Source organism: Amyelois transitella, chromosome 20 (assembly GCF_032362555.1).
Source record: "Amyelois transitella isolate CPQ chromosome 20, ilAmyTran1.1, whole genome shotgun sequence".
In the NCBI taxonomy this organism is placed as follows: Eukaryota; Metazoa; Arthropoda; class Insecta; order Lepidoptera; family Pyralidae; genus Amyelois; species Amyelois transitella.
In genome coordinates this window covers 8,191,721-8,202,633 of record NC_083523.1, presented here as the reverse complement: position 1 = coordinate 8,202,633, position 10,913 = coordinate 8,191,721, and the positions used below count along the sequence as shown (strand labels likewise).

At 36.1% G+C, this 10,913-nt stretch overlaps 1 protein-coding gene across 1 annotated transcript in view; it reads right to left on the bottom strand.

The window, feature by feature from the left end:
- Positions 1-4,138: 4,138 nt before the first annotated feature.
- LOC106131500 (tachykinins) overlaps positions 4,139-10,913 on the bottom strand; it is a 49,119-nt gene continuing 42,344 nt past the window's right edge. Inside the window, exons 2-3 of the mRNA XM_013330613.2 lie at positions 10,075-10,809; positions 4,139-5,627 (exon numbers count right to left, since the gene is read on the bottom strand). Coding sequence (XP_013186067.1) covers positions 5,596-5,627; positions 10,075-10,798 — 756 coding nt within the window. The 5' untranslated portion in view covers positions 10,799-10,809 and the 3' untranslated portion in view covers positions 4,139-5,595. The remainder of the gene's footprint in view (positions 5,628-10,074; positions 10,810-10,913) is intronic.

Here is a 10,913-nt window from a genome sequence, read left to right as displayed (position 1 = left end):
ATCAATATATTTTGCAGAATGTAAAGATGAGTTATCAAGTTTTTCACCTATTATATTTCGTCTTTTTTGTAGTAAACAACAATTTTAAACCAAAACTGTTATTAAAATCCTTGGTGGATGGGCAGCAACTTCATCTGCATACATTGCGACCTTGACTTGCTTGCGAAAACTGGGCCGCTGTTATTAAAAATGTACCCCCAGAACATTATTTTCTATTACTATCATCATATTTCTATTACTACATATGTACATACATAAAATCACGCCTCTTTCCCGGAGGGGTAGGCATAGACTACCTCTTTCCATTTGCCACGATCTCCGCATACTTCCATCGCTTCATCCACATTCATAACTCTCTTCATGCAAGCTCGGCGGTTTCGGGTACTTTTGACCTAACCCTTTAACAGGACGTCCTTAATTTGATCAAGATACGTTCGTCTAGGTCTTCCCACTCCGACCTTTCCCTCCACACTCTCCTTGTATATCTGCTTAGTCAACCTGCTTTAATTCATCCTCTCCACATGACCGAACCATCTTAACATACCCTTTTCTATTCCTGTAACTACATCTTCTTTCACATCACAACATTCCCTTATCACGCTGTTCCTCATCCGGTCACTCAATTTCACACCCATCATACTCCTTAACGCTCTCATTTCCACTGCATTAATTCTGCTTTCGTGCTTCTTTTGCCATACCCAACTTTCACTCCCATACATTAATGTCGGGACCAACACGCCATGCACAGCCAGTCGAGCCTTTTTGGATAGTTTCTGACTGCTCATAAAGGCATGCAAAGCTCCATGGTAACATGTTCCCCGTGTTCACTCTCCTTTCAATATCACTATCACACTTGCCATCTGATGTAAACTTTGATCCTAGATATACAAACTCTTTCACTTGCTCAACTTTTTCTCCTCCAATCAAAATATTATATGCTGTCATTTCTTTCTCCATTTCAAAAACCAGTGTTTTAGTTTTACTTACGTTCACTTTCATTCCTTTCTCCTTTAAAGCTTCATGCATACAGTTTACCATCTCCACTAACTCTTCTGCTTATGACGCCAGTATAACCTGATCGTCGGCATAGAGCAGACATTTGACGAGTAACTCATTCATCCTTAATCCACTTTCAGACTCTTTCAAATCTGTCAAACAACTATCCATAAATAGGTGGAACAGCCACGGTGACGCAACACATCGTTGCCTAACGCCTTTCTCAATCTTAAACCACTCAGTGTGCGCTCCGTTTATCCTAAAACAAGCACTCGAATCCTCATATAAGGATTTCGGTGCTCGTATTGAGAGACTGCTCACCCCATGCAAAGAAAGTGCTGACCACAATTCATTCCTCACAACTCTGTCATAGGCCTTTTCCAGATCTACGAATGTGCAATAGACTTTTTGACTCTTGGCCAAAAACTTTTCGGCTATATATACCGCAAAGAAAAGACCTGATCAGTACATCCCATTCCCGTTCGAAATCCCGCTTGAGCATCCCATATTTTATCATCAGTTTCATTCCTGACTCTATTAATCAATACCTTAGCATACAATTTGCCGACGACGCTAAGCAGGCTTATACCACGATAATTTTTGCAGTCCAGTTGTGACCCTTTTCCTTTGTAAAGTGGTACGATAACAGCCTTACACCAATCTTTTGGTAGGTACTCGGCCGCTTCTCCAACACAAATTGAAAAGGCAGTACAACTGTCTAGCTACGACGCCTTTTCCTGCTTTTAGCATCTCGACCGACACTATCATACCCAGCAGCCTTGCCCGCTTTCATACTCTTAAGTGCATCCACAATTTCGAAAATTTCAATTTGGCCTTTTATCTCATTCTCTTTTTCTTCGCTATAGCAGAAATCGTTATTATGTCCTTCCTTTTTTTTTCAAATAAACTTTTAAAATATTCCTTCCATATCTTTACCACACATTCTTCTCCTTTCACAACGCTACCATCCTGGCATCGGATCCTAGTCAGCTCTCTGGTTGTAGTTTTTCCTCGGGCTGACCTTACGGATTTCCAGAATACTTTCAAATTTGACTGAAAGTCTTCTGATAGCCTTTTATCAAATTCCTCTTTATACTCTTTTTTCTTTCTAATCACAGCTTTCTTAAACAAATCTTTCCTTTTATTATATTCCTTAAAAATAAAAGCTAGTGACAAAAATGCTTACAAATGTAAAAACCTTTTTATTGTATATTGTATTCGATGGAGCCTGATGTGAGTTACTTTTTACGCAGGCGAAGCTTTGGACAACAGCTAGTACGAAAGTCAATATTTATTAAAATATAAAAATATTGTGAGATTGATCAAAGTTATGTACCTACCAAACTAGAAAACAATTATACTTGCGTTAGATTAACTAATTATCTGAATATATCAATTTATTATGTAAAACAATAAATAAATTTTAAATGTATTAATCAAAATATTAAGTAACGTACGTATGATATAAATCGAGTATAACCGATTAATTCGTTTTATCAGTTTACATCGGGGAAGGAGGTACAATTTCTAAAGGAACAAATTTACATATCAGATTAGGAACCTCATTTGTTTTCAGATCGTAAGTTGATAAAACAACTTGTAATAATTTTCGCAAAAATTCTGAGAATTCGAAAATTGATATATAGTCTTGTCAAGAAAAAAACCCTAATTATCGAGTTATCCACATACTACCAAATGCAATATCTCCGCAATTATTCTACCAATCTGGCTGTTTTTTTTGACAAGGTGAATAATAGGCTTAGAAAGCGTTTGGACCAATAAAAATTGACATCTAAATCTAGTTGTCAAGATCTTCCCGCGCGCCACGGTTATATTACACACATACACACACATATAATCACATCTTTATCCCTACAGACAGGGGTAGACAGAGCCAACAGTGAAAAGACTTTCTATTACATGTTCAAAATAGTTTTAACCAACATACCTATACTAATAGAAGAATAGTACCACTCCATCTCTTTCCCATGGATTTCGTAAAAGGCGACAAATGACTACAGCTATAGCTATCTTTCAGGCGATGGGCTTGCAACCTGTCACTTTATATAAATCTCAATTCTATCGTAAAATTTGCCTATCATACATACATATCGTCACGTCTATATCCCTTGCGGGGTAGACAGAGCCAACAGGCTTTTCTCAGCTTTTTGGCTTAATGATTGAATTGAGATTCAAATAGCGTCAGGATGCTACGTAATCGCCTACAGGAAGAAACCCAAGTTTATTAGCCTTTCCCTTTGTCGCTTATAAAGAAAAGTATCATATTAGCAATATAATAAGAATTTTCGTTAAAATAAATAAATAAATACCTTTATACCGACAAATTACATAGATTGTGTTACGAGATACCTACTATGTTTTATAATAAATACTTATATTACAAATTTCATTAACTCAAGCGTGCTTCCGTGCTTTTTTTACCTACTTAATAAGAACATCGTAAATAAATTAAAGAATAATTTATCAATGGAGACTAGTTTCTGCAGAAGTTCAAGTTTCTATTCAGAATAATTCAGAGCAAGGTCTTTACTTTTGCCTGCAGCTTTGCCTGCGTGGGACTTAACGTTCACTTAACAATTGTAAAAACTTCTTAGTCGGAATAATAGTAGGTAAATAAGTACTCAGCTTTGGCAGTCCTTTTTTAGGTATTGAAATTATAGTAGGTACCTATGGTTACTGGCAGCGGAACTTAATTCCTTATGAATTTATTTCCCATAAATGTCGTAAAAAGCGACTAAGCTATTGGCTAATAACTTTGGATGCTTCTTTTAGTCGGACTAGCAACTTGTCTGTATCACTATTTGAATCCCAATTCCATGCTGAACGTAGCCTTTCAGTCTTTTGTGAGACTATTGGCTCTGTCTACTCTGTTAGGGGTGAAGACGTGACTATAAGTATAAATTGAGTGATGAACTAGGTATGCATGAATTATTTGGCAGTGTTGGAAAGATGTAGTCTCTGCCCACTCTCCCAGGAAAGAGGTGTCATGTAAACCGCACGATACTAAGTATTAACATATAACAAACCTAGTGTGGTTTCTGGAGAAATAGGCCCGTCCATTTTTGAGTTTTGACTTCGAAAAATACAAACCTGCAAAGGATCAATAAATAACTGAACACAGTAATTGGCAACTGCATTTATTAGCTTCGTAATCTTTGGTGTCACATTTTGTCCAGCCTTAACAAAATGTACTCAGAATACAGGTTACTATAACTACAATAACGTAAATACCAACACTTAATGCCAGATAATTATATTCAGTTATAATCTCGGTAACATAGAAAATTTTGATAAATAACTTTTATTACATTATTCGTTTATATAGTTAGCTATAATTGAAATTTTTCTCACCAATCTATCTAACATTTAGATAACGTGTATTCCCAGCGGATTCGCAATGTATTCCCGCATCGAAATTTATGGGAATTCATAAACTGAACTTTTCTAAATCTTTAAAACGGACCTTGATCTTAGGCGTACCCTGGGCTCCGCTACAGAAGGTGAATAACGTTTCATTTGGGATTAATATTCGCTACAATTTACAATTAATAATTCTTGCTTGTATTAATTAATAAGTTTTCGCGAATCCAATGGGATTACAGGAATTAAACTACATAGGTACTTGACTAGCTTCGACAAAAACGTGAGTAACTTTATACACATAGACAATAGAAAAATCTTTTATATTAGATATACATGCGTCTATTAGGTACTTATTTTAAATAAACTTTCTAAGGCGTGCACTTACCCAATGCATTATCGAACTTTCCCGCCAAAGTTTTACAGCAGTTTAAATTTCGTCTCATTCAGTTAACTTTCAGGTATAAAATTTATAGATCTTTCCAGTCAAGTAATAGAAAACCTCTTAAACAAGACTTTCAATAACAACCTGTTGTTATAGAAAATACATTAGACAAATGAGAGACTTTCTTTAAAATTTGTTAAGTAGCTCCATTTTCATCCGTATCAGGTTAGAACGAATTTTTTTTATTAATTTATTTAAAACATTAAGAATTATTTTGTGAATTTATATAAGAGAATTTTTATAAACGTGTTTAAACGTATAGTTTAAACACGTTTATAAAAATTCTATTATATCTGAACGCAAATAAATATGTGCAAAAAATTATACGACATATAGCTACAGAATTCAAATACCCCATGATCACACAAGTCTAGTTCAATAACGACTTCATTACTTTTGCTTTTGTTTGAATAAATGAGTGTGACTTCCACTTGCATGGCTGTCGGCAAAAAAACAACCTAATTTTTTTTTCTTGGTTGGGTATCTTGTTTCATTACATCCAACTGAACCAGAAGCCATGGTAATAGTTACCCATTGTCTTCAAACTAGCAAGCGATGATGTACGAGTAATCTCTTCTATTCAAAACTGGTAACTGCACGCCTTATTCACAAAAGTATCTTAACAAGTAATGACTAGGTCACTTAAGAATTACAACGCCAGAATAAGCCTCTAACGCGTAAAATGGCAAGGAATTTATTTATTACAGGAAATGTATGTCAGATCTTTAGAAGAAGGTAGACATATCATTATAATTTCAATTTCGTGAAGACACTCAGTTGGGCGTTTCCATTTCACTGCTCGATTCTGTGAAGAGAAATAAATAATATTAAAAAAAAAAAAACATTGACACAAAACACTTACTCAGCTTTTAAGTGGTGTGAGACCTTTCCACCAGGATAAATGAATTTGTCGTGTGGTTCCCGGCACTGTGTAAAATGTTCACTCCATATTTTTCCCATGGATGTCGTAAAAGCGGCGGCTAGCAATCTGTCACTATTTGAATCTCAATTAAATTATTTAGCGATACAGCTGAACGTGGCCCTTCGGTATTTCCAAGACTGTTGGCTATATCTACCCCGCAAGGGATATAAACTATGTATATATATGTATGTGCAAATGAATCATACAACAATTATTATCTACTGAAATAAAAAAAAAATACTTTTAACAGTAACTAAGCAAATGCCTATTATTTCATTTATTTACCACCAATAGGAAAAATAATAGAATCCCTTAAACCTATCCCTTTTACGAAATCAATGAGAAAGAGATGGAGTGGTCCTATTATTTTTTGTATTGGTGCTGGGAACCACCCGGTTTAGTGGGTAGACTGGTACATTAGGTGCCAGGAGTTCCATATAAATAAGATAGAATAAATAAGATTCCACATAAAAAGGATTTTAGGGGAAATCCTTTTTACGGTTATGATAACAAAAATAAAAAAGTTGTCTTATGTTTTATCCTATATCTTAAGAGCACAAAATACAAATGTATAGGACAATAGGCGGACTTAATGCTAGAAGCATACTCTACCAGTCAACTATAATAACATCGGTTCCTGCTAATGTGCGTTACCCATAAAAGAGTCATAGATTTATGACCACAGTGGGATTCCAACAAAGTAACTCTTTCTTACGAGGTAAGTATCTTGCCACTAACAAGTACACACTTTGTACAGTATTAAGTAGTTACTAGTGGCCACCCGCGATTCGTCCGCATGGAAACCCTATCAATCCCACGGGAACTCCGGGATAAAAAGAAGCCTATATGTTATTCTGGGTCTTCAGCTACCTACACACCAAATTTTATCGTAACCGGATTAGTAGATTTTCCGTGAAAGAGTAACAAACATCCATACAAACATCCTGACATACCTACAAACATTCGCATTTATAATATTAGTAGGATTCACGCAATAATATTTGTATGTATGTTGATATGTATGTATGTATGTATCTATGGGCTTTTAACGCCTCAAAATAATACTTATTTATGTTTTTTAATGTACTAAAGAGTTTATTAACAAATGTGTGCCAATAATCTTAAAACTGAAGACAAACCGGACAAAATGGAAGGAATTGTAGCGAAGGACGCATCTGGGAACTCGCAAAGAGTGAGTTTATTAATAAACATACATACATATAATCACGCCTATATCCCTTGCGGAGTAGACAGAGCCGACAGTCTTAAAAAGGCTGATAGGCCACCTTCAACTGCTAGGCTTAATGATAGAATTGAGATTTAAATAGCGACATGTTGCTAGCCTGTCGCCTAAAAGAAGAATACCAAGTTTATAATCTTATCACTAAGTCGCCTTTTACGAAATCCATGGGAAAGAGATGGAGTGGTTCTATTCTTTCTTTTCTAATGGTGCCGGAAACCACACGGCACTGTATGTATATAAATGTAATGTATAATGTAAAACACCTGAACCAATTTTAACATACATACATACATATGGTCACGTCTATATCCCTTGCGGGGTAGACAGAGCCAACAGTCGAAAAGACTGAATGGCCACGTTCAGCTATTTGGCTTAATGATAGAATTGAGATTCAAATAGTGACAGGTTGCTAGCCCATCGCCTAAAAAAGAATCCCAAGTTTGTAAGCTTATCCCTTAGTCGCATTTTACGACATCCATGGGAAAGAGATGGAGTGGTCCTATTCTTTTTTGTATTGGTGCCGGGAACCACACGGCAATGGCACCAATTTTAATGAAATTATAAACCGACAAAAGCCGGGGCAGCTGCTGGTATACTTAATAAACTATTCACATTGCCCATGCCTCGACTCCCTCGGCACTAAATATTTATTATTTAAGGGTCAAACACGCGCCGTGCGCAACGTTTAAAAACATCCATTTATGTCTTTTCGTAGAATAAATTAACAGAATCAACCGGTGTCTGAAAATATTATAGAAGAAAAAACGTGTTAAATGTTCATCTAGAGACTTCAAGTTCTTTTGTAAACTATATGAAGAACTCATATTATTCTATCAACTCTATAGAATTCATAATAACATGAGATTATAGAAGTGAAGCTGGTCACGGAAGAAGTCATCATGAATCTATTCGGCAAAACATGGCCTTCTCATATTAACTCTAAAAGTCGTGATATGAGTGTGCGTTAAAACCTCAAGTTTGAAATTTCCGAGGGAAAAAAATCTAGCCGATAGCAGGCATACATGCAAAAAATAACCGTTTAAGAATGCTATGGGTTAGCAACCTGTCACTTTTTGAATCCCAACAAGACTGTTGGCTCTATAAGAGGTAAAGACGTTAATTGTACTCGTATGTATGTATAATACATACATATAATCACGTCTTTATCCCTTGCGGGGTAGACAGAGCCAACAGTCTTGAAACGCCCGACAGGCCACGTTCAGCTTTTTGGCTTTAAGAAAGAATTGAGATTCAAATAGTAACAGGTTGCTAGCCCATCGCCTAAAAGAAGAATCCTAAGTTAATAAGCCTACCCCTTAGTCGCCTTTTACGACATCCATGGGAGAGAGATGGAGTGGTCCTTTTTTGCTATTGGTGCCGGAAAACACACGGCGCATTATGTATAATAATAATTAACAAATTATATGTAAATGATGTATTGTGATCTATGTATGATATATGTACGATGTATGTATGTATGCATGCACAAATAATCATACCTAACTATATTATTTATTTATTTAAACCATATGCACGTAAAATGTACAACAGGTATATACACATACAATATCACAATGTAACTTTGCAAGCCCATTACATTGCAGCATCCAATTCCCAAACTCTGCGAATAATCTTATTGCTTTGTAGATAACAATATACCTGGATACGTCTTGTATACTACAGGGTATGCCACTTCTATCAAACTTTGTTGACTAAGTTCTAGATTTGTGATGAGTTTACTATCAAGGTTTGTCTTGTCGTCTTTGCTAGGCCTTTCTTAATATACTCCTCTAGGAAAGCGACGTGCTTTTATGTATGTATGCATATTTCAGAACTTAGCGACTGCAAAAACACCATTTATGCACATCTATATGGAAAATGGACCATTGGTAGACTACTTACATATCTCAAACTTCAAGAAAATATTATATGTAGATTGAAAATTTAACTGAATATTAAAATGACACAATAACAATGCTCACAGAAGATTAAGTACATAACAGAATAAGTATATACAAAAACGGAAAGGTAGAGAAAGGAAGAACTTATTAAATCTGTGTTTTTAACTGATTTCAAATCTTTACTTCAAAGGCTTTCACATTTCCATATACTTAAAGTAGCTTTTACAATGTAAAATCTGAATAACGCCACGTTATTCTTAGTTTTAGTTCCAACTTCGCTACCTCAAAGGACGCGTATTAAAATTGTTTGCTGTTATTGGTGCTTAAACCATATTTTCTCGATGTGAGTGAACTACTTGTGGAATCTTTACCTCGAGTAAAACGGAAAATAAATTTTATTATTTTTCTAAAAGGTTCTGTGCTGAAACATATGAGCGGTGGTCGAGTATTAGGTTACCCTGTTTATAGTGAACGGAAGGCTGACCTGACCTGACTGATCGTGTGGTACATACATACAGTCACGTCTATATCCCTTACGGGGTAGACAGAGCCAATAGTCCCTAAAAGACTGAATGGCCACATTCAGCTGCTCGGCTTAATGATGGAATTGAGATCCAAATAGTGACAGGTTGCTAGCCTATCGCCTAAAAAAGAATCACAAGTATGTAAGCCTATCCCTTAGTCGCCTTTTACGACATCCATGGGAAAGAAATAGAGTGGTCCTTTTCTTTTTTGTATTGGTGCTCTGAACCACACGGCACACGGCATCTTGTGGTTTTAGGCGAATTTCGAAATCCCTAAAGAGAAAACTTGGGACAATGTCGAGAGTAAGATGATGTTCTATGTTTAGAGACTAATTGTTATGGCTTTTTTATAACTTCGCCTACTTCATTTCAAGTCATAGATGGTTCACTACTTTTTCTTTTATCGATTTCTTATTTTACTACCTACCTAAATTTGTTCAGGAATGAGGCTGCCTTCTAAAACCTTTGGTTTAGAAGGTCATTACAACATCAGCTTTGCGGTGATGGGTGTAAGACTCTTTTTTATATCCTATAGTATTGTAAAATTGTACATGTACAATTGAAAACCTAATTTTTAACCTTACAAAAGTCAACTAACAAAGGTTTGAAAATGTATTTTCTAAAGCTCAATAGCCTCAGTATTAGTGAAACAAAATTCTTACCGTCGGTCCACTTTTTGCCACGCATACCGAAGAATCCCATTTGGCCCTTCCTTTTAGGCCAGGGCCCGTTCTCGCCCAACAAAAACCTGATCTCCTGGGCCCCGCTGTTTTTCACGTCTTTCTTGCCCCTGACTCCTATGAATTTACCCCTAAACGTCAAGTCATAAGGTCGCTTATTCTGAACAGATTTCTTCCCACGAACACCGTAAAATTGCCGCATATTTGCAGCCCTTTTGTCAACTTCATTCGTTATACGCTCATTACTTATATCATTTGCGTCTGTATCTGAGGGATTTTCCAATTTCTGTAAATATTCATTTATAATTTCGTTAAGAATAGGAAATTCTTCAGGTTTCCCCGCTTCTTCGTTAGACGTGTAGTCGATCTGTCCGATTAACGATCCGTCCCTTTTCGGCACGTACTCGCTATTGTCTGGATAGAAGAGGTCAGATAGATATTCCTTCTTTCCTCTCATGCCGACGAAACCCATGGGCGCTCTTTTAAAGTTATCATTGTCCAAATCGAGAATATTTTTCTTGCCTTTAACTCCGACGAAAAATTGAGGTTTTCTTTTGTAGAACAACTGTTCTGTGGAATCTGAATCGAATTTCTTCCCTCGCATACCCATAAACCCTTGGGGGACCCTTTTGGCGATTTCTTGAGCTGATATCATGTAGACCAGATGGAGGGCGATGAAGACGATACAAGTTCTTGATGTGCCCATTGTGATTTGATCTGTAACAAAAGATAAGTATACCGTAAATATTTACATCAGGTCACAAAATGACCGAGCTTAAACCGCTAGGTCTACAAATTTGAAATTTCGCATGTAAGATTCT